Source organism: Microchirus variegatus (assembly GCF_963457635.1).
Source record: "Microchirus variegatus genome assembly, chromosome: 8".
NCBI lineage: Eukaryota > Metazoa > Chordata > Actinopteri > Pleuronectiformes > Soleidae > Microchirus > Microchirus variegatus.
In genome coordinates, this window is record NC_139809.1 from 25110736 (window position 1) to 25136077 (window position 25342).

Here is a 25342-nt window from a genome sequence, read left to right on the forward strand (position 1 = left end):
TCGATATCGATTCTTTTAGAAATATTTCAGTTTCCATGCCAATTTTGTTTGGTTATGAAAGATTTTCACAGAACTAATGCTGCAAAACTGTATAAAATTTAAATATTTTTAAATCTCTCTAACCGGGTGCATCACCAAAACGTTTATGTTAAAATAAATGTAATAGGTTAAGGCCCTGGTATACTTCCGCACACGTTGTGCGCCTAAGAGTGTGTTGCATTGCATGTCGCATATTGCGGACTCTGGTATACGCTTGCATTAGGGTACTGTAGTATCCCACATCACCATAAGGTGGCGGTACAAGCCTGGACGCATGAAATAGGACGCATTCCTACCAAAGAAGAAGAGAACAATGCTACAGGACCCTTGTACACATCTGGTTTGAGCAGATGTCCACGTACATCCAATACACCCCTTTGTGCGTGGTTCCAAAATCTGGGCTGCGCACTAACCCTAATGAACAAATCTGCAGACTCAGCTGTTAGCTTCACCAAAGCTCACAGTCAGACGAGACTATTGCATCAACACAAAAGGGATTGTGATAGTCTTGCGAGATTTGGGCAAAAAATACCACAAATCTAGTTCAAATTCAGCCCTACTAACAACTGTGATATACTACAGACCTCAGCTTTACTGACGCGATGTCCTCAACAGACAAGAATGCATTGATGAGTTCAAAGGTTGTGCAACTTTTGAGTAAACTAGAAAAACTTGTTCCCTTCATCTCTGTGTCACTATGACATTCACGACTGATGCCTTTATATGCAAGTGAATGAGACAAGTTCAAGCACATCCATATGATTGCTGGGAAAAGTCGGAGGACAGTTACTGACTTACATGCACTGCAGGTAGACTGGGAAATTGGTTATTCAGGTGGTTGATTCAGGGTTAATAAATCTCAGCTCTGATTTAATAAGGTTTCACATTTGAGTTTGATCAAGAACACATAGAAGAGGAATATCAAAGAACAGCAGCACAGATTAGCACAGGCCAGTGTATAGGCCTACATCCATATATATCCAAGGATAAATGTGTCCTTCAGTGAAAGTATATGTTTATTCCATGGGAATGCTGTTTATTTCTGGTACATGAACTTGATCTGTTTATACAGCTGATTGGTCTGTATTCTTTACGAGCAACAACTGCCTGGTCTTTTCGAGAGCGGTTTGTCTGGAAGAAGACTGAAATAACAGAAGTCCCAGCGAGCACCGAAGAAATCCCAGACAGGTTTGCACTGTAGACATGACTTAGACTGGCTGATATGAAGAAATAATTTCCTGATATCACATTATCATTGACGGACACTACAAAGCTTAAGTATCAAGTGAGGTTTGTTGCCGACAGGCTATTAACTGTCATCCTTGTGTTACTGTGCTTAAAACAGGTGAAATGAAAGGCCTAACTGGATTAGCAATGTTCTGCTTATTACCAATGCTGGCCATGCTGTGAGACAACGTGGGTGTATTTGTTGAGTTACCTAAATATCTTGGAACGTGGTTCACAGTTCACCAACTGTCACTGGAGAAGAACTGTATCTTGATGTTTCCTAACATGCAGGTGTTTCCCCTGTCACACATTTCAATTTTCTACTGGTGACTAAAGGGGATAGCATGGCTCAGGAGTAGCTCTTACTAACTGCTGCATAATACACATATTGGTGAATGATTTTACAAAGCTTTTCAAGTGGTTGACAGGCTAGAAAGGTGCTGTGTACATGCAGAGTGAAATTTATGCCTGGTAGATGCAGGGAGACAATTTAAAAGCTTATTTACCAGTGTTTTATTCATAAATTCCAGCCAGTCTGGCTCATATTAAAACAGGATTATTTCCATCTCTTGGAATTTTAAACTGCACAGTAGAAACGGATGCTTCACCCAACAAACCACTTGCTGGTACTTGTTTTCTCAGATTCATTTTCCTTGCAGACATTGTTGGTCTGGCTCTCATCTGTTGCCCGTTGCTTCTTTTATGAATTTTCCTATTTTGATCCTTGCCATCTGAGCCTCTTTCTCTCCCTCTGCTCTGCTTCCAAAGTCAACATATCCTTAGTCATAGATTCATTGGATTTTCTTTTAAATATTCTGATTAAAGCATTTTTCAAGTCTTATTGTTTAGTCTAGATAATGATGCTTTTCCATCATAGAGTTTCAGCACGCCATGAACTCTACTAATTTTTGTTGTTGTTGTTTTTTTCCATTAGGGGTGGCACCAGGTACCTAGTGCTTTTTTTGGTGCCTGCTCTGGCAAGGTTCCAAGCGAGCTGAGCCGATACTAAAATGTGACGTCAACGGACTGCAGGTCACACAGTGTCGCAACATCCAGAAGGATTTAAACTGAACAATGCCAAAACTGTAGATCAGCTAATTTAAAAAAAAGCATGCGTTAATCTCCAACATTTAGCAAGGAAATTTCTAAGATCTCTATATTGGGGTATTTAGCAACAGCACTGCTGAAAACCAGCGATCGTGAGCTGAATCACAACCCATTCCCAGGGATTTTAGTTCAGTGGCTGTGTCAGATGGAGTCTGTGCTCCGGTCATGCAGGAAGTACTGAAATAATCCCTTTAATTAATTGATTCTAATGATTTGGGGCCACATGGTTGGTCTAGTGATGAGCACTCCTGCCATGGTTGGAACAAGGGCCTTTCTCCATGGCCTTTGCACGTTTTCCCCATGTGCGCATGGGTTTTCTTCCCGTTCTGTCTTCCACCCACAGTCCAAAAGCATCCAATATGGGGATGAGGTCAATTGGCCACTCTAAATTGACCATGAGTGTGAGAGTGAATGGTTGTTTGTCTCTATGTGGCCCTGTGATGGAGTGACAAACTATCCAGAGTGTACCCCGCCTATCGCCCTGTCAGCTACCCTCTGGTGGAGGATAAAGCGGTAGATAATGGATGGATGGATGAAACGTGAAATGAATCACAGCAGTTGTGTGCAGCTGTGCTTTGACAACCCCATCCACATTAAGAAGGTACTATAGCAACGGAAAACCATGTGCCTGATACCAAACTGAGTAGAGCTGAGGACTGTATAATGGAAAAAAAGACAGAATACTGAGTACAGATGAGTCTGCCTCTGACTGTCACCCAGAAGATTTACAACAACTCTCTCCCAGGTAAAGCCCCCAACAGTGTGACCCAAAACACTGCAGCTTGTCGACTGATGGTAAACGGGAAGCTCAACGCATTACCCAGAGTGATTTCCATCCATTCAATAAGTGCACCGTGTAAGCATTGTTGTGACTATAATGGAGCAAATCTAATTTCAGTGTGAAAGGTCAAGCATGAAAATAAGATGCATACACTAATTTAGTCCTAGCTGCAGCAGCTCCAGCTTTATGACTGGTGCTTTGGTTTTTTCCACTTTCGCATGATCAATCGATGGCATTGATTATACTGTCGAAGATTATATTTTGTTAATTCTCTTCAAAAGGGTAAAAGCATGCCATATTTCCACTCTGCCCACTCCACACTGAATAACCACTAACAGGTTTGCTAAATACAATGACTGCATTTAAACTCGTATAGCAACTGACTGATACAGTGTGTATGTTTGCCGGCTGCACGTATAAACACATAGCACCATGCGATTGATCGTCTTAAAACAATCCTCTTGGATGTATGAGGGGAAACAATGTTACAGAAATAAATGTGCCCATCTATTGCAGGTATACCGCCAGCTGGATGCAGTATTAACTGGTATTCTGTCACCTGTCTCCTCATAATCAACTGAAATAAACTTTGCTGCAGCTCTTACTTGCTGTACCAGCCTCTGAGTCACATCAGCATTCCTCGTTCTCCTCCCAAAACTCACAATTAAATCCAGATTTTCTCCTGGGCCATGTGATTCTGTGTGTGTATGTGTGTCTTTCTGTCTGCACAAATCTCCCTGTTGCCTTGAATGCATCTACTGCTGTATAAGGGTTTCCCTTGCACATATGATATATAGCATATCTCACCCCCCCCCCCCCCCCCAGACATAATGGGGGCCAGTCTCCACCGGTACTGAGTGGTACCAGAGTAGACCGCAGTCATTCCTGTCTGTCTGCTTTCCCCAGTACGTGTGCACCAGGCACCAACCTTGCATGTCAACTCCAACTATTGGGGTAAAGAGTAAAAGATGTGAGTGGAATGGGAGGTGTACTCTCTCACCCCTGTGAAGTGCTGCTACAACAGCACACAGCTCCATAGTAGAGGAACTAGAAAGTGTAACATACTCTACACATCATGCTCTCGTCTTCTCCTTGTCCCACTCAACAAATGTACAACATTGAAGGAAAATCCCTCCTCACTGAAACACTTTATGGTCTGATGTTTGGCAGGATGTGTTAAAATACAGTCATTTAATACTTTTGTGTACCCACTCGGCACAAATTTGTATTAATAGTTAGTCATTTTTCAAATTTACCACTCTGTTGACAAGGCACAAAGGGCTGTGCATCATGCAACAGGGATAGCGAATAATAATTTGTAAGAAAAAAGGAAAGGGGAGTAGTGAAAGGAGAACAATAGCTGAGAGTAGAATGCCCGGTTCTTCAAATTACCTCAAATTACCCTTAAACAGGGTTATATTTCACATGCAGCTGGCAACTGCTCTTCAAAAGATGTATGTTGTGCCTGCTAACTGTGAATTTGGTATCACTGACAGCTCTGTGATGTATTTATCGCTGATTGATGGGCGTCGATGCTAAATTGACTTAAGAAAGAAAGACATGCTTATGTATTCTACACATGAAAGCACATGGATGCTTTACGCCACTGTGATTAGAAAACAACAGTGCCAACAGATAAAAAACATCTTTGGATGTACCATTCTCATTTACCAGTTTAAACCCACATGCCCGAAATGCGACAAAAAGTCAAATATAGGCCAAACTTAATGATTTTATTTGAAAAACCTAACCTGAGGCTGGTTTGTAAATGTCTCTGCATCAAATCATGTATGATAAGCCACCTGTCCTCATGGCATTAAACAAAATTAGTCTATTACTAACATACATCAACCTATAATTGTTTTTAAACAAATTCAGGGTGATCTTTTTCTTTCAGTTTCAACAAAATTACAATCCAAAGCATTTCTGCCCAGACTTGAAAATTGCCTCACACCTAAAAGGTAATTAGAAACTCGTCCTCAGGGTGGTACATGTCCCTAAGCGCTAGATATCATGCTCACTCGAGACGTTCTCCTTGACATGCACATCACTAAAGAAATCAAAGAGTCACTGTGTTCCTGTGTCTAGCGGGAGCCATAAGAAATATCCCACCATATAGAGCAGTTTCCTGTTCTGACAGGATCCCACAGCCGAAGAAGGGAAACCTAACACCCACCTGCGAATAACACTGAGTCAAACATGGTGAGAGAAGCCCCTGACATCTTGATGCATGTGCATGTGTGTGCGCGTGTGCGTGTGCGTGTGTGTGTTGGAGGCTGATGTGTGGGAGGCTGGCTGTATGCTTGATGTGCCATTGCAGAACTGTGAGCTGCAGTCTGTGCGAACAGACGTTATAGCATAAGGTAATCATGAATCCTGTGTCGAGGCAGACATTTTCACCTATAAAAGCAAACAGAGAGCAAGCTTTTCCCCACTCGTTTGAAAAAGCACAGGAACTACGAAGAAATAAATGAATGCACATGACGCACATGTACATACAACATATAGTATAGTATGAACAGTTCTTATACACAAAACCTCTTGTGCTTATTGGACTGCATTTCAAATAAGAATCACATTTGGATTTTTGATCCTGTGCAGCCATTTTATAACCGTTACTGTAGAAATTAAACACGTGGTCCTGGTAGATCTATTTCTATTACAATTTGACAGAGCCAAGCTAACCATTTTCCAAATGATGGCTGTAACTTGTGTGCATATTTCTGAAAATGTCCAACTACTGCCATTAAATTCAACCCCTTGAGGAAGAGAAAAAGCCCTCAACAATTAATCAGCTCTTCATTGAGGTACCTAATAGAGGTTTGTGAATGTTCTAAAAAGGGAGAATACCCAATGACACAGTGAGGCTTGGCTGACTTTGTGAGAGCACAATAAGAGAAAAACAAATCAGCTTTGTTGGAAGAGATGAAATTAAGATATTCCTAAAGGCTTGCTCACAGAGATGGATGGGCTTTGGCATAATACGGAAAAATCACCTCAATTACTCTCACTTGGCAAAGAGACACAACGAGAATGGATGGAGTGATGTTTGATTTGGCAGGCGGTGGTTGGAGTAAGGTCACCCCACCCTTGGAATGAGTGGCTGATGTTCCTTCTTTTTTTCCTCTTCTGGAAAGGCAAGACATGAAAAGTCTGTATCTCAGCCTCACTGTCACTGTTGATAGAGGGCATCCACATGGGGTGCAGGAGGAAATCTTTCACAATATGAAATTACCACAAACACACAACACTGTCTCTTAAACCCGGTCTGTTTTAATCCTGCAATAACTGACCTGACCTCACTGACTTCCAGCGAAACACTAACAGGGCAAATTTGGCTTTCGGTGTGTGCGGTCACCGTTACTGAATATTCATTTTGACACATTGCAATTACCGCCACTGACGAGGTTATGGTTTTGTCCATTTGTCTGTTTGCCATCAAGCAGCATAACTCAAAAATGAAGGGGTGGATTTGGACAGACACTGTGGGAAGCTGAGCAGCCTTGGCAGAGGTTTACGCTCTCACAATGCTTTCTCTGGGTCCAAAATTATTAATTACAGCAATTTTTTAGGCTTGTTCTAACACTTCAAAAGCACCACACATCACAGTATGAGTAACACAATTGAGCCTGTTACAGACCTAGACTTCATGCACACTCTGTCACTTTTCAAGCCTTTGAGGAATTACATCAATATTCCACATGCTCCAGACGTTTTTCTTGCATTTCATCCTATTCATCGGTCCAATGCACCACTGGTCACTCACCACACCTCTTCTACAGCTGGAGCCACATGCAAAGTGACTTTCCATACCGTACAGCCTCATTCTTTTAAGCTCTAATAATTTATTCCATCGTCTCTGGACTGTCCCACTATCTTTGCACTGTGTAAGGGATTTCAAAAAAGGTACATTATACAATAAATGTATTATTTTAAGAGATTAAATAACCACAATGTCATCAGAGAATAAGGAAAAATGTTAAACTCTAATAATTTATTCCATCGTCTCTGGACTGTCCCACTATCTTTGCACTGTGTAAGGGATTTCAAAAAAGGTACATTATACAATAAATGTATTATTTTAAGAGATTAAATAACCACAATGTCATCAGAGAATAAGGAAAAATGTTAAATTGAAATACTGACTTCACAGCTCGTAGCACTTTGAGACCCTGGTTGACAAAATGTTAGTCAAACACAGCGAGATGCAGCTATGGGTCAGAAATACCCAATAACTCTATTTCCAAACCTTAGAGGCCTTGCTATCTTTGCAAAAAAATCTCCATCAAAAGAGAGTCTGTATTTTATTTATTTTGTATTTGACTGCTGGAAGTGAAAAGAAATATCAAGACAGATGCCAAATGAGGCATATTTTCTCTCCTGGCCAGGTAAGCAATAGAAATTCAGCCGAGGATTTTCCTCTGGCTCTTGTATTATATTTAATATAATGTTATTACAGTCGCCTTGCCTCCTCTCGTGATAATTCTCCACAGCTGTGGCTCTGCAGACAAAACTTGCTATTTCAATCTCCCCCTGTTGCTAACGCATGAAACTCAACCAAATACATTTAATGTTTATAAAAAACAAAACAGATGCTGGGACAGCTACGTACATGCATGGGTGTGTGTGTGAATGACGTATTACACACCAGCTGCGTTACACACCACCACCTGTGGCAACCAACGTTGGTATTGGATACTCCATCCATCCATTCACCTACCACATTATCCTAAAAAAGAGGGTTGCAGGGGGAGCTGTGCCAATCTCAGCCTGCATAGGGCGATAGGCAAGGTCACACCCTGACAGATCGCCAGTCCATCACAGGGCTACATATAGAGACAAACAACCATCCACTCTCACACTCACGGTCAATTTAGAGTGTCCAATTTACCTAATCATCATGTTGCATGTGTTTGGACTGTGGGAGGGAACTGGAATACCTGGAGAAAACCCACACCCACATGGAAAGTCCATGCAGGAAGGCCCTTGTTTCCAATCGGGTCAAATACCCAGGTCTTCTTGCAGCAAAGACAAGAGTGCTGACCACTACACCAACCACGTGGCCCGGTATTTATACTTAAAGCTCACAGAGTGGTCCTGTTGCTCATGTATGTTAGTTATGGAGGTCTACTTACATACGTTAACTTGTTGTTATGGTCAAAAACCTCCTAGTTGCTGTAAACGAGCCAATAGAAATCCTCTTTTCTGACGGTGTTTCCCAGCCGCGAGATTTGAGACTCAACTCTCTCACCCAGAAGACAGAAGAGTCTTGTGATTGGCCAGTACCTGGAAGTACACCCGCTCTCAGAAGTGCAGCTCCCCCCTCTGGAGCGGTGGATGCACTGCGACTCATTATCAAAACATTGTTTTAACAATGTTTAAAAAATAGCTTCTTCACGACTCCCAGCCACAGTCCTTTTTATGACTTTGACCCGGAGTCAGACCCAGAGTCAGAAGACACTGTCGCTCGTGAAACACCTCCACAACGGACGTTATTCTTCTTCTGCGGTTCAATGTATGCAACCGGATGTGCCCGGACTAGTGCCGGACGATCTGCTGTTCTGGAGAACCGGTGTTTACGTAACCGGACCAGGTTTTTTCAGAGATCTCGCTGAGCCCGAGATTACAATAAAACACAGCTTTCTCAGCAGTGGCTGAACTGTTTGTTTAGAACCTTCAGGGCTTCTTAAACAAGGTAATGACGCAGATACACACTAAAAAACAGCATTTATTGGAACTTCCGGTCTAGGTGTGCTTTAAAAACTTAAAGCCACCTTTACACTGAACGCAGAGCGATTTTTTAGCATTGTTTGTGTGAACGCCTTTACACAATGTTGATGAGTGTTGTCATTACTGTAATTATCACATATGAGGTGTGCAGCTGAAATCTTACAATGCGCTATGTATTCGCACAGAAACAGTGTGACAGAGTGACATGTATTCATATTGTTTCATTGCAGCTCAGGAACAAAGAGTGAAATAAAGTGCCTCTCTGCCAGGCCTTGGTTGGTGATTCATCAGCGAAAGTCTTTCTAACTTTCTGTCTGTCCATCTTTCACTCGCTAACTCAGTTTTATTCACATCACTCTGCATAATGCGTGATAGCACATAGGTTCCCCCAAGGCCTTTCATTACATAAACCTGTTGCAAGAGGAGCCACAGCAGCACTTTCACAACATCCATCAAAACAGGAGCAAGCCTGCTTTAGTGTGGTGTGTGCTGTATTGCTGGTTAAGCTGTGGGGAAGTCTGAATAGAATTACAGTTACAAAGCACACACAAAAGAAGAATTTCATAACACTAGAAACCAAAATGTCATGTATTGCATGCACCAGAGCCGGCACATGTGTACAGGAATGAAAGACTTTCTTCCTCTTTTAGGGGAAAAGAATAAAAGCAACCCCTGCAGGGAATCATTGTACAGCTGCTTTTAGTAAAAGCTCTCATAGAGAGCCATAAAGCCTGGGGATGACAGACCCAGCTTCATCATGGTGCATTAAAAAAAACAGGCACATATGAGGGATATTAATCAGTAACAACTGTAATATTAAGACTGCACAGAAGACACAGGAGGAAAGAGGACCACTCTCTCCCTCTGTGGTCTATACTCAGTCATCTGCTACATGTCTGCTCCTCTAAAGGGAGGCACTATATCAGCTGCACAGATCATTTTAAACTTATGGCTACCATAAAGGTCCCAAAAAAGAGAGAATAATGGGTTTAATGTCCTGGCAGCAAGTGCACGTGATGATCTTCTTAAAAAGAAATGATCACAGTTCCCATAACTGTATAATTTATGTTGGTGATCTGACTGCATTAACCATTTATTCTATTTGAGATGAATAAATCAGTGGATGTTTTTTATGTCAACAGTGACGAAAAAACACACTTTATGACCAGAGGCATTGTGGTTTATAAACGGTGGCTGTGTGGAGGGGAAGATAAGAGGGGGGACACCCTGTTGCACTGGGTTTCATTATCCATAGCTCACCGTTTGCATTCTTCCCACAGATGAGGTGTTGCCACGGCTGCAGGGAGCCCCACATCTCCGCGTCACCGTTGACGGCCTGCTCCAGGAGCTCCACGGTGAACTTGGGGATCCCGTTATCTCGCTCCAGTAGCGCACTACGCAGCACCCGCGCGTACACCTCGCGGAAAAGGCTCTCCATGCACGCAGCCAGGTAGATGGCGGCGTGCTCGTGGATCCGCACCGCGACCCTGCTGTCCACCATCCACCTGAAGAACTTCCCCACGTTGAAGAGGAGTCCGCAGCGCACCGACTTACCGCGGCTAAACTTGTCCTCCTCCGTGCTCATGTTGTACAGAGACAAGGCACTGAGGGCCGCGCTGATGCAGCTCATCGAGACGCTCCACGACAGGACGATCTTTATGGCACTTTGGATCTCGTATTTGGTGCATTTGGCATAGCGCAAACTCAGGCGCTGCGCCTCCTTGGCGACCCTGACCAGAGCCCGGCTGACCAGCACCGACAGCCTGTGCAGGACGTCCTGCGGCGGGGTCGGCAGACTCATCTCCTCGTCCTTGTTCAGTGCGCTCGCCACTTCCCCGAGGCTCCACGGCACATCCTCAAGCTCGGGTAGTTTGGCGCACCGCACGGTGCACTCCAGGATCTCGGCGTCTTCGACCAGGACCGTGTTAACAGTGTCCAGGCTGTTGTGTCGACTGTGCATCGAGTCGGTTAATTGCCAGTAATTCGCCCCATGTGCATCCGAGCAGCACAGCGACGCACTGGAAGACCTGAAGGAGTCTGCGGCTCCACCATAACCTGAGTCTAGCGTCAAATCCTCCAGGGTCCTCGCGACTGACTTACTACTCCTGGCCATAACTGCACTTCATGCTGCAGAGGAGGGCTGCTGAAAAGTGCAGGAAAAATATCCCAAAAGATGCTGTTTGAGTGGGCACGTGCCCGGCGCGGCACGAGCTCTTTATGAAGGAAAAGAGAGCGAGTGTTGTTTTTCGATAAAGTCCATCCGAAGGTAAAGTTGGACGATCTCACAAACACTGCATCCACAGTGACACTCACAGTGCGTGACAGTGGGAGGCGGGGCCGCGGAGCGCAGAGAACAGCTGTCAGCCAATGGCCTCGCGGGATGAAGCAGCGGAGTTTTAATTGGATCGCTTTACAGGATCGATAAAAAGTCATTGATGTGATCCATGATCACACTGAATAAATATGTGATGCGATGCTTGTTTTATTATTGTCCATAAACTACTTTTGGATAAAAGTAAGTTCTCCTAACTTTGGCATAAATCGGTACACAAAGTGTTATATGTTAAAGGGAAATTGCTTGAAAACATGAGGCACTTAATACTGTTTTTACATAATCATGGTTAGGACAAGTCCCCCAGAGTGTCAGGCTTTTCAGATATTTTCTAAGGTCGAATGTCTGATGGTAACATGACTCAAGACCATTAATAATAGATTGCATGCATAATGTATCCTGTGCTCCTCTAGTGGAGAACTCATTGAAGAGATCTGAATCACTTTCAAGGTCGTTCTGTGATCAGGATCTAACCTACCTGGGTTATATCCATTTTGGCTAAAACACAGACACAATATAAACAGCTGAGGTGAATACATGAACATTTAAACCTCAAACTATCCTGAAAACAGCTGCAGCTATGCCACCCACTGTAGAACTGACACTAGTTAATATTCACATTTAAAAGTCCAGTGTGACTCCGTGGTGGATGAATGTAAACGAGTAAAATGATCATCTCCATGATATGGAAGTCACTCACTGATGCTGTGACGCTCAAGACTGTGTTTAAAATCAGTCTGGACATAATTGTTGAGCAACAGTGAACCCTGGTGTTGTGCAGTGAAACTGCAGTTTAAGTGCCAGTGCATGTGTGACACCAACTCTAAATGAATGACATAAATAATGTATGGAGCAGTATTAATTGAAATGTTTAAAATGATGTTGTCCAAAGCAGGGGGCTTTGTAAACTGGACTTTGAAAGTACATCTAAATAATAATAATAATGCAAATGGAGGCCAAACTACTACTGCCTTATACATTCAGTCGGATTTAGTTTATTTATTTTATTTAACCAACTCCCATTAAGATCAAGATCTCTTTTACAAGGTTGACCTGTTGACCATACAAGTTCAAAAAGACAGGTTACAAACAATACATTAAAATAGACAATCATTTAACAATTTGCCAAATACAACATGCAGGCGTTGACAATAGCAGTAACATCAAAAACACAGGCCCTGTTCAATGGATTCTCGTGGTTAAACATTTAAGATGGAACAAAAAGCTTCGAGTGCAATGAGTTCAGATATTTTTAGTTCCGTTTGTGTTAGAGTATTCCAGGCAGAGGGGGCAGAAAAAAACTTAATGCTCGCTCGCCCAATTCAGTCCAAACTCTGGAAACAATCAAGTGATAAATGCCGCAAGAAACGTATTGCATATGGCTATTGGTTCTTTGTAGCAGAGAGCATAAATAAGACAGAACCAAGCCAAGAAGAGCCTTATACAGTAAATCAGTGTCATCCAGTGAGTTTATCTTTGTATACTCAAAGAAGGTCATTTAGCCAAGAAGGTCACTCAACTTTGGCGTACAAGTCACAGTGATCATGAATGAGGCAACAACAACCTGAAGTAAACCATAGTGCAGTGATAAACAGTATTCAGTGAATGAAGACATTTGTTTACAGAAGATCACCATAATAAAGCAACGGTAAATATGGTAGCCAATACAAGGAGTTTACAGGTGGGAGAAGCGTGATTTGTTATGGTCACAGACCCCAAGCTTCACCTTCAGTATGTGGACCAAGTTATATAATGTATGCTATGAAAGAAAGTTCCTGATCAAGCAGAAAGCCCAGATACGTATAACTGGAGACGAACTCTATAGATTTGCATTGGGCAGATCTTATTTATATAGTATTTATATATATAGTAAGTATTTTCTGTTAATCCATATGTATGTGAAAATACCATGAATGATTTTGTCTGTGTTTAAAACCAGTATCAGTGGGTGCAAGCAAGATTGAACTGTATTAAAAGGGGACTGTAAAAGCTCTAAAGCGTGGCCAAATGAGGAAGAGCAGCAGCAGAGTACTGCGACGTTTGACAAGTTGTCACACAAGTTATTTATATAAATAGGGAAAAATATGGATTCCTAAGACTGAGCCCTGTGGCACTCCTTTAGAGGCCTTAAGAAAAGAAGAGGTGGGACCAGCCATTTGGACACACTGTGTTCTATTTGATAAATAGACAATAAACCAAGTGGTAGTTTGATTTGCGATGCCAGTCTGAATGGATCAACAGTATCAAATGCCAGTGAGGCATGAGTGGCAGTAACAGTGCTATGCTTTTCTCAAAAACAAACTGGAAATCTGTTCAAATGTTGTTTGCATCTCAAAAAAAAAAACAATTACATTTTTCAAGACTTAATCTTGAAATTGGCCTATAAATTGTTTACTTCCTGTTCACTTCCTTTTAGCAGAGGAAGTACAAAAACCGCTTCACTGTGCATAGAGGCGTACTGATTGACTACATTCAACCAAATAAATGCAAGCTTATTTCAAACTATGGGGTCTTTGCATTGTTCAGTGCATAGCTGATTATAAAAAAATGAAGGGGTTCCAACAGAGTTGTTGTTGTTGTGGACTAATAATAATTAGCAATTCTCAGGGGACCCTTCACAGCTCGGGGCCTCAGGCAAATGCCTGCTTTTCCTATGCTGATCCTGATCCATAGCAGATTTAAGCATGGCAAAAGCGTATGAGATGGAAAAGCAAATTTCACGCCCCTTTTAGTAGTTAAATCAATTACATTTTTGCTTTGTAATGCTGCTACTATTAAAGTTCAGTCATATCATCGAGTCATGACTTTTGGTTCATGCTCCAGTCAGATCTGTTTGTACATCTACAGCATGTGCATATCATAGCAACCATCGATTACTCTCATGCATGCACGTACACATGTTCAGGCTATGAAGGTCAAAGGGAAGGTCATAGTCACATAGGACAGCTCTCTATTATCACACATTTACAGATTGCCACACATTACTCTTATAAGGATAGGTCTGTTTCTTTATCTCTCTCTTTAATTGTGTTATTCATCAGTGTCTCTTTACTGACTGCCCTATCTTTAAAATCGATGATGTTGGTAGCCTGCATCATAGTTTGGCAGAGTTACTGCTGTGAAAACAAAAGTACCTAAATCAGGGTTAAGGCACCTTTAGACGATAAAACTAACCTTGAAAAGCCTTTTATTGTCTTTATAGCCGTGAAGGATCATTTAATATCTTGTGCATGTTGGGTGCAAAATAGCCTTTCCAGCTGAGGGACTACTTTAATCAAACTTAATGTAGAGGGACTAGTGTGTCAGCACAACTGAGGTTCTTTGAAAAAGTGTGCGTTTGTGGCAAAAACCAATCAACCAGGAAAAACACAACATTATACACATAACAAATCCTGCTCCCTTGCTTCCTCCATTCTGCGAACAGCAGGCTTTTTAAAATATGCAATGTGCAACAGTTAAGGTTTATTGGCATAAACTGAATAAACCACATGTATTGTAAATGAAAATCATTTGGTTTTCATAGCCTAAGAGTAAAGAAGCCCTTACCAAAGTACTTTAGGAAGAACTGCCTCTTATGCCGCCATGTCTCTACAGCAGCCCATTGGACAAACCAGCCAAATTGTGTGTTTTGAAGCAGATACTGACTATGAAAACAAGGTAGAATGACATACTTTTTGGTATGTCAAGGCCACCGTAGTTCCCTGACACACTTGTGAAAGGGAGAGGTGCACTTCATTTGTTGCATTCCACAGTCTAACCTTTAGATCTCACTAATTCTTACTCACTGGTCCCTTCAAATTTTCTACAAGTTGCCAACATATATCTTGTCAGGTGTGTTCCCGCAGGCCACTGCCATCATTTTGTCACTCTTAAAAAACAATAATCAGTTAGGAATATTGGTAATGGACAACTTTCTTATTTAAGGTATTGTTCAGAGGCTGAGGTTATTGGCAGTACACTGTTTATGTTTCCTCCAGGCAGGGTTTAAATCAAACCACAGCACTGATAATGCACTTCTCAAGGTTGTCTGTGACATCCATGAAAATACAGAGACAGTGGAAGGATCAGTATTTTAGTACAACTGAAAACAGGCAGAGTCAACATACTAGAAACTAGAAACCAAGATGGGACTATTTAGTGCATTACTAAACTGCTTGCATTACTACTTACAACATAGGGACTATTTATGTCTAAAGAAAATTGCACACATCTGCTCACACCGATTATTGAAAATGTTACATACAGTAATTATGCAGATGATTAATGTTATTATATCATCAGCATCAAGGTACAGTTATCCATTACATGTGCAGAGCAAGTGTAACACAAATAAAACAGAAGTACGGCTGAGCAAAAGACATCCTTTAATATTAAATGTAGAGCACTCTGAATTGCATTATGTGCAATGAAATTGACTTGCATTGCCACTTTGGTCCAGAGCAAAATATTTCAACTGGATAATCACATTTTATGATAGCTACTATAGAGCCCAGAGCATACATCCCAGTGATACCCTGACCTCCACTATCTCCTTTACCACCACCCACTTTTATTTAATTATTTTCTTCAGTAACAACACATCCCCCCCAGCATAACAATTCAGAAACGCAACATTCCCGTTTCTGAAGGCATCAAGACTGGCCTTAAATAGATAATGCTCCTCCCACTCTGCCTGCACAGGTGTGGGGCAATTGTGCATCCCCCAATCACTGACTGTGACCTTTTGACAGCTTGACTCAGGAAACCTGTGACACATCAGTCGATAATTACCCCACACCTGTGTAGGCAGAGTGGGAGGAGCATTATCTATTTAAGGCCAGCATGTCAAATGTTTGAAAAAGAACCCTAGACGAAGGTCAAGAGGGACAGACACATTTATTGTTGAATTCATAAACTGTGACACTGAGCAAAGAGCAGTGTGATTCGAATTCATTAACACTGTAAAAAAGTTGACGATCAGAGATTTCCAGGGTAACTACATGATGTATACTACCATGATAGATTTGTGGTTTTGCAGTGAAATGCATCAAAGCAATCTGTCTAGCAAACTGCTTTCATCTTGGGAAGAGCTGCAGTATGGCACTGGCACAACCATCAGGTCAAGGCAGCTATTTGTCTGATAATGTAGTGTGACACAAACCTCTTTATAAAGCATAATGCTTACTGTGCGATCAGACTGAAAACATTTTCTAATGATATTGTGGCTGTATATCTCTTCTTCTTTGTGTCAGTCATTTGCCAAAGCAAACCAATATTTAAAAAAAATATTGGATTGTAATAATGATAATAATAATAAATGCTTTTTTAAAGAATTAAACCATAAGTTAAGTCGGAAATAAATGAACGATAAAAAGAGAGCTTGAGTTTGAGACCTTTTCTGCCTGGTTAAGACTGCCATCTAGTGTTCATTTACAAAGCTACATGTTTTCCTCTATAAATACCGTTTCCCCGGAAACAGCAGTAATAATAACATTCAAACTCATCACATGTTTTCAATGACTTTGTTTGGTTAAATCAATGTCATCACTTGTGCAATCAGAATATGTGTAGATTACTATAACTATTATTAAAGCATTGTTGCAATTATAGAGTTGCTTTTGGGAAAAAAAAGATGTCCAAAAACATGATTAGTGAGTTTTGTGGAACATTACTCCTTCTATATAGTGCAAATAGCTTGAAAGCCATAACCCTGAGAAACAGCATGTTGTCAGCACATTCTCTGTAATTTACTGTGGTCATGGTGCGACTGAGGATGTTTCTGAAGCTGCTGGGAAAAAAATAGTCTGTTTGGCTTTGAAAGCTGCAGATACCCCCCCATGACAGGAGTTGCAATAAAATAATGACACAGACTACTTTACATTAAGATTTGCCTTTGTATCTGAATCAGTCTGTGGACGCATTACATTCTTGAAACCAGCACAAAAACAAACTATACAAATCTTCACAAAAGCTATTATTAGCCAGTAATTTTTTTTTTTACTATGCTCATGGCCTTATTTACATCCTATATCCTTAAGCAAGTATTTGATGTGCCCTGACTATCATTTGAATATAATAATGAGAATGTAGATAATGATTGGCCTCACTATTTTTTCATGACAATCAAACTACATGCTAGGGCTCTTAACAGAGAGAATATTATTATTATTAGTAGTAGTAGTAGTATTATTCTTATCATTATTATTATTATTAGTAGTAGTATTATTACTGCCCCCGAGAGTTTTCTCTCTGTAATACTTAGGTGGCAAATGAATAAATAACTGACTGGCCATTGGTGGTGGATGTTTAGGTGCAGATGATCGCATCCTCGCGTGGGCGGGAATGGACATATTGCAGTCATAGCGCGACTGGTGCGTACGCTACCATAAATCGAGCACACCCGATTCAAGGCAGACCTCGCCGCCATACATGTGCTCATCCGGGTACTTGGTGAGCTGTACCTACGACGTCATACAACCGAGAAGCTTCCATTTACTGCTGTAACCGAACGTTTTAGGGATTATTTCGGTGTGTCTACTTAGCTCAAGTAAACATTGCTTTGAAAAATAAAATAATACTACTAAATATCTAATTCTGGGTCAGTCGAAACAACCACAGACGACGAATAAGCAGTGAGAAGGAAAGCACATTACGGAAACGTGACGGAGAAAATGTTCCATAACGAAGGATTCCAACCAATCACAGTGCTCCATTCATCCTGCGTTTCCGCGTGGGTGGAGATGTTGATACAGAAACGACGTAGAACATGGCAACAGATTTGATTATGCTATACTTATAACATACAGCACTTAAAAGTACATCAGGAGTATACTGCGTACATGTAAGTAGACTGTTGTTAGATGCGGGAACGCGCTGAAAGTATTTGCTCGTTTGTAGGGTACCTTTTGCTCCTTATTGGCTTGCGTGACATAGGTTTCAGCTACACCTCGCATGATAGCTGGCGGAATTAAAGTTACACACTGCTGATGTGTGGAAATATGATAATTGTGAAATTAATTGCGTAAACTGTCATCACTTCGTCGTCTCCAGCAGTTAGGACGGGAGTTGTGCGCCCTCTGTGGTTACCTGCTGTGAACTCATGCATCCGCCGCTGATGCGCCATGGATTAAAGGTTTAGGCTCAGTAACTTTTGTTACGGTTCCGCAGAGCAAGATCTAAACTTGGTGTTCATCAAGGCTTGGTTGCTTGTATTGCTACAAACACAACGCAGGGGGTCGCCCTTTTGTTGTTTTTGGGGACCACATCCCATTTTCTGACCCCCGACGAAAGACTTGCTAAAAAAAAGCGGGAGACATGGTGGTCAACACCATCCACTGGTTCAGGAAAGGACTGCGGTTGCATGACAACCCTTCTCTGAGAGATTCTATTCGCAGAGCAGATACCCTGCGCTGCATCTACATCCTGGACCCCTGGTTCGCAGGTTCCTCCAACATGGGCGTCAACAGATGGCGGTAAGATGTAGTACAAGGTGTTGGATCGATAATGTAATGTATGTTAAGTTTGACTGGACTTTAAAAGGGACTTTGGGGTCCCTTAATTAAAGGGAGCCAGGCACCCTACATCAAATTGAGTCAAAACAAGAAAGTGGCACTGTACATAGAGGGTTGCGACCACAGTGTAACTTCAACAGGGCATGTGAGTGGAGCAGAATGGAAGTGGAAAGGTTTCAGCTGGATCGTGGGTCAGCCTTTTGTCTTATTCTCTATGTGTCCAAAGCAGGATTGACCCAGAATACATGTGTATTAGGCTACTCGTGGAGCCAGAGTGGCACCAGCAAGTATTTTCAAAAGAGTGACCCTCCTAGAAGCCTAGCAGACAACATTTTATAGGCTGCTCTGCTTCTGGATTTCTGGCAGGCTTTTCTCTGAGAAGCGTAATGCTGCCCTCCACAGGAAGATCCATCACTGTACATCCGAGTAGAGTGAATACATTTTAGAACTGCTATATCACACAGAACTCCAATGCTTATATATCATTAAACCATGGTAAATATTAACCAGCCCAACCACTCATTACTTTCAGAATTACATGTACAAATTCCCCATTTTCTGGCCATCAACGAGCTTCTAAAAGCAGCTACATCTGTAATTTGTCTGATGGCTGTAATTGTTTAACTGTGGTCTCTGTGAAAAGGTTGTCTTACATTTGTAGAATGATTCTTCTGTCTCTCTGCTTCTAGGTTTTTGTTACAGTGCTTAGAAGACTTGGATGCAAGTCTGCGCAAACTTAACTCCCGTTTATTTGTCATCAGAGGCCAGCCCACAGATGTCTTCCCTCGTCTTTTTAAGGTGTGTGAGATTAAAGAATTTCCAAGACAGTCTCTACTTGGCTTGGCTTTACTACGAATTAAGCTAAAAGTTCATTCAGAATTATATTTTGTTATTCAACTGAACTTGTGCAAGGCCCTTCCAAATTGATCCAACACAGACATTACAGAAATGTCAGAGACCACTTTGTCTTTCTTTGAAATCTCTTATGATTCTTATTACACATCATGCGACCCATGTGGGCCTGTACTCGAGTTTGAAGAGAATTACCTAAAAGTTTGCTGTTAAGCAGAAATGATATTCGATTGGAAATGGTTTATATTAACACTGGTCTTGGTCTCCGTTAGTCGCTCTTCATGTTTTTCTGTCAGAACGGTACAATACATTATATTGTATATACCATTGTGTTAAATATATATCATATTTTCTCAGGAATGGCAGATCACCCATTTATCTTATGAATACGACTCTGAGCCCTTTGGCAAAGAACGTGATGCAACCATTGAGAAACTAGCCAATGAGGCTGCAGTAGAGGTTATGGTGCGGATTTCACACACTCTCTATGATCTAGACAAGTGAGTATCTTAACACTATTTACATGAATGAAAATAGTAACAACAGCAATAGCATGCAATTGTGTGCATGTTTAATTCTGTCTTAATACTCCATTTTCTCTTAAAGGATCATAGAACTCAATGGTGGTCAGCCTCCTGTTACGTACAAGCACTTTCAGGTCCTCATAAGTCAAATGGCTGCTGTTGAACTGCCGGCAGAAACGATCACATCTGAGTTAATCAAGAACTGTGCCACACCCATCAGTGAAGACCATGATGCCAAGTTTGGGGTACCCTCCCTAGAAGAGCTTGGCAAGTTCCTTTTTTTTCCAAGTGTATGTTGTATCATTTTAACATTGAGGCTCTGTATTTTAAACCAGTTTATATGTTTTGCTTTTTCAGGTTTTGAGACAGAGGGCCTGACCACAGCAGTATGGCCAGGTGGAGAAACAGAAGCCCTCATGAGACTAGAACGGCATCTGGAGAGGAAGGTAAATGGACATTTTACTACATAGTATATGCACACTCATTACGTTAATATTATTATGGGAAATCCCTGTATTCACTAATGCACTCAAATGCAGGGATGGCACAACACATGACAGAAGTGCCTCACTAAGTGTGACATTACAGTTCTGTGATGGGAGTTGACATGGTTATGTAGACTACATGGAATAAAATGTAAGCAAGATTTTTAACTTTAGGAAAGCAAAGATGATCTCCAGAAAATAGTGGGGCTTAGTTAATGAGTGGTGGAACTGGATTTGTAGACACTACTCACTTGACTCAAGTGATAAACTCCACCTGTTGTATATCACCAGTAACTGCATCTTTACTATTTTTGATTGATACAGTTCAAAGAACCTCAAGACTCAAACATTTTATCACCTATTTATTGTCTGTTGTTATTTATCCAGGTGCATATTTTCAGTGGTACTGTTTTACTTAAAGCAGACTAATCATCTTTTCCAGGAATGGGTGGAAAATTTTGAGCGTCCACGTATAAATGTAAACTCCTTGCTGGCCAATTCCACCGGGCTCAGCCCCTACCTGCGCTTTGGATGTCTCTCCTGTCGGCTCTTCCACTTCAAACTTACTGATTTGTACAGAAAGGTACAAAGACAAGACATTGAAAATTAATAATTAATACATTTGATCTTAATTAATACTTTTAATCATATTAGGCAAACATTTAAATGTAATTTGCATTTTGAATAAACAATTTAATGTTTTAAAAAAAGGCTATACTTTAGATCATAAACATTGTTTTTTTTTTGCTTTCCATCCTATCAGATCAAGAGGAACAGCACCCCACCATATTTCTTATATGGTCAGCTGTTGTTGAGGGAGTTCTTCTATACAGGTGCCACTAACAACCCCTGCTTTGACAAGATGGAGGGAAACCCTGCATGTATCCAGATCCCCTGGGACAGAAACGCAGAGGCACTGGCCAAGTGGGCAGAGGGACGGACAGGTTTTCCCTGGATAGACGCCATTATGACCCAGCTAAGGCAGGAGGGATGGATTCATCATTTGGCATGGCGGGCTGTGGCCTGTTTCCTCACCAGAGGAGACCTCTGGATCTGTTGGGAGGAAGGCATGAAGGTAAGAATTAAGAAAAGTCAAGTAAATTTAAGTCTTGATTGGTCAATTTGTCTTGATGCTTCTGTTTCTGCTTCGTTCAACTGTTCACTTTCTTGTACAGATCTTTGAAGAGTTGCTGTTGGATGCAGACTGGAGTGTGAACGCAGGCAGCTGGATGTGGCTCTCATGCAGTTCATTTTTCCAGCCGTTTTTCCCCAGTTACTGCCCTGTGGAATTTGGACAACGCACTGACTCCAATGGCGAGTTCATACGGTCAGTCAATACTGTCATCTGCAAAACAAAGTCACATGAGAGGGGATTGTTATGATTTGAAGTCGCTGCAGTTGGTCAGGTCTAGGTTCAGCAATGTTATTAGTTCAGTAAATAAGGTCAGCTGACTACTTAATCTTACTGAATGTCCAGGTCAGATGTATTTCAATATGACAATACAAGGATTCTTGGTGCTCAAATTCTTTAGGAATGGTTCAAGGAGCTTGAGCTATAATTTTCACACATGGATTGGCTACGGAGTCCAGACTAGGGATGCAACCATCACTATCTGCTTAGTTACTGCATGCAAAACTTGATTAAAGCAGGCAGAACATAAGTCACCAGATTAAAGGGACGCGCAGTAACAAGATCAGTAATGTGGATCACATTTGGATCAGATGAACACTCCACAATAGTAACTGTCACAGTTACATTAAGCCTTTCTGAAAGGTGGGTGTGCTGTAGCCCAAAGTAAAGTCTGAAAATGGCCCACCAACACCTGAAATAATCAAATTCTCTCTACATGGACAGTAGGAAATATCACATTCATAGCTGTAGCTATAGCTGTAAAATACAGAATGATAAAATATAAACTGTACAATATATAATTATTATTATTACATATTTATGCAGGTTTACACATTTTATGACCTAATTTCTGTTGGCCTTTAAAAGGCCACATATTTGTGTATTGTCCTACATTGGTTTTATCAAGTTACCTCATTCCACATCTGTTGTCATCCGTTTCCGTCTCTATTTTCAGACACTATTTGCCCATTTTAAGGGGCTTTCCAGCCAAATATATCTACAATCCATGGAATGCCCCAGAGGAAGTGCAGAAAGAAGCAAAGTGTATCATAGGAGAGGACTACCCCAAGCCCATGGTGAACCATGCTGAGGCCTGCCGCATCAATGTAGAGCGGATGAAACAAATTTACCAGCAGCTTTCCTGCTGCAGAGGACTGGGTAGGAGCATGACTGAGTGACCACGCATACATTACTTTTACTGTCCTTTTTAATATCGGTTTTACATTGCTACACCGTAGTTGCTCATCCTTACTGATTAAAAGTCTGCGACATGAATAAATGTGAACATTTGTAAGAAGATGGTCTGTGATCATAGACCCCTCTAAAGACGCCACACACTGCAATGATGGCTTCAGAGCAAGTGGCCTTCAAAACACACAGTACACAATGTTGGTTCAAGTACTACAAGTAAATCGATGCATCCGACTTGTGTTCTCATATAAATTCATTTTAATTGTCACATTTTATTCTTGGGAAATATACACATTGATCCATACTTTTTCTAACAGACTTTTTCACAGTCAGATCCTAGCGGTATTTACAGCTTTGATCTCATATCTCACGGTGTATGACCTCAGGTGACACCCTTCAGGCTACATCCCTGTGCTGCCCCCCTTCCCCCAAATCCATTAATGCTTTTTTGTCCTACAAACCACTTTTGTTCTTCCAAAACAACCCAGTTAAAAAAAGGCCTTTAAACAAGTTGCTGCACTGGAAAGTGTTTCATAATGTTGTCAATTTAGAAAATCACCAATATCACCTGACATGTATTCTGTGTGTAATGTTTTAATGCAGAAAGAGGACAGCTGACACAGAAGAGGCGCCATGAAGAAGCTCCATCTGAGAACAGCTCTAAATCTTTGCGGCAGAGCAAATAGCCAAAGAGCCAAAAATGGACCTTGGGAAGTAAAGAAAGGCTGTGTCTTTGCCACTTCGCCTGATTAGCATGCTTAAAAACAACAAAGGGAAAGGTATATAACCGGGAGACACTGGAGTGTGAAGCTTGTGACCGGAATCTGGCAAAAATACAAGTAACAAAGGATTGGACCTGTAAGAAATCCCCAGTGCTGAGTGGAGCAGTGATCCAGACCTTCTGCCGCCACTGTACACAGTAGACATGGTCGCCTACCTTGTTTGTGGTATGAGTACCTACCGATTAGCTCAATTTAAAAAACACATATCTTTAAGCTCCCTATGAACAATGATAATATAAATAAATACATCACAGATTGATAAAAATACATATACAGCAATGTGAACAACAACTCCAAAAGCCCTCAACATGCCCACGATGCAACGTGGCACGACGAGAAGATCCCATTCCCTATATGAAAGGTACAAAACACAGGAGCGCGTTCAGAGCAGGAAATGGTATAAATCAGTATGGATTTTCCAGGAGCTCTGCCTGTATCCTCGGAACTGTGTCATGTGGTGCTCTCAGCTAACCAACAGGAACTGTACCTAACAACGATGGAGGATTGAGAGTGTGTTGGTGTTTGATCCAGCTCATATATTTAGGACTCTACCAAGAACTTAAGACTCCTGACTGGTTATTCCACTTCAGTCTCTAGATCAGCATGTTGGTTCTTCCCCTAGCAATGGTACAAAAGGAAAAGTCGAAACCACAAAAACCTTTTTCAAAAAGCCATTTTCATCTTATTCAATTTAGAAACATGAAATATGTTGAATATGAAATATTCAGCTTTTGTAATAGTGCTGGCTCCCATTGTTAGTGATAGTGATGAGACGAAAACCTTACCCATTAGTATGTTTGTACAAGAATATAATCACTTTAAAATAATAGTTTTCTGGTTGTTGTAATCTTAGAATGACAGTCAACTGTAGGGACAAACCAGCCAGAGCATGCCGTTTTTATTTTGAAGTGGAGGTCATCCTTTTTGCGTAGGCCACTGTACATCACTGATACATTTGAGAGAAAAACAGTCTTGCCATTAGATGCACTAATTCTTACACAATGGACCTTTGTAATCTAGCAAACCTGAAGTCACACGCTCCTAGGCTACTGTGAATAATTATTTCAAACATGTTTGCTTTGTCATGAATCGCATTGTTGCAATCACATGACACACACACACACGGGACGCCTGAGCCCAGATTAAGAACCACGGCACTACAGTGTGTAGGAGTTTCACACTTGAATGTGAAAATGTGCTAATCTAGAGTTGCTGACCATTGACCTCGATTAAAGGTTGAACACAAAAACAAATTATTTCTCAAAAACAAGCCCATAAATGATTCATGTCAAGAATTTGTTGTTAAATCAGCCAGTGACATGGCAGCAACTTAGACATGGTCAAGATGACCTTCTGAAGTTAGGAATGAGCATGAGAATGGGGAAGGAGATTTAAGTGACACTGAATATAATTTTTTTGTGTCGTGGTTTTTCATAAACTGACCATCTTCTGTAATTTTCACCACACAGAACTACATATAGATTTACAGCGAATGGTTGGAAAAAGGCCTTAAGGTCAGAGTAGAATGATGGTTTCAGGCAACAACTGAAATAAACCTTTGTTAGAACCATGGTATACAAAAGACAGTCTCTAAACACACATCAACCCAGTCTCTAAACACACAGCAAATAATGAAGCAATGTTGTCTGATACGTGTGTATATATGTATA

General features: G+C 41.3%; 2 protein-coding genes across 2 annotated transcripts in view; one reads left to right on the forward strand and one right to left on the reverse strand.

The window, feature by feature from the left end:
- Positions 1-10997, reverse strand: part of btbd11b (BTB (POZ) domain containing 11b) — a gene marked incomplete at both ends in the record, with an annotated part of 67998 nt that extends 57001 nt beyond the window's left edge. The window contains one exon of the mRNA XM_083893192.1: positions 10145-10997. Within this exon, the coding sequence (XP_083749318.1) occupies positions 10145-10997 (853 nt within the window). The remainder of the gene's footprint in view (positions 1-10144) is intronic.
- A 7191-nt stretch (positions 10998-18188) lies between these two features.
- cry1b (cryptochrome circadian regulator 1b) lies at positions 18189-25332 on the forward strand. The gene is made up of 10 exons (XM_083894293.1): positions 18189-18667; positions 19396-19504; positions 19916-20058; positions 20165-20349; positions 20440-20528; positions 21010-21150; positions 21331-21642; positions 21743-21894; positions 22655-22857; positions 23494-25332. Exons 1-10 carry the CDS (start codon positions 18510-18512, stop codon positions 23574-23576), a joined length of 1575 nt encoding a protein of 524 aa, XP_083750419.1. The 5' UTR covers positions 18189-18509; the 3' UTR covers positions 23577-25332.
- The last annotated feature ends 10 nt before the right edge of the window (positions 25333-25342 follow it).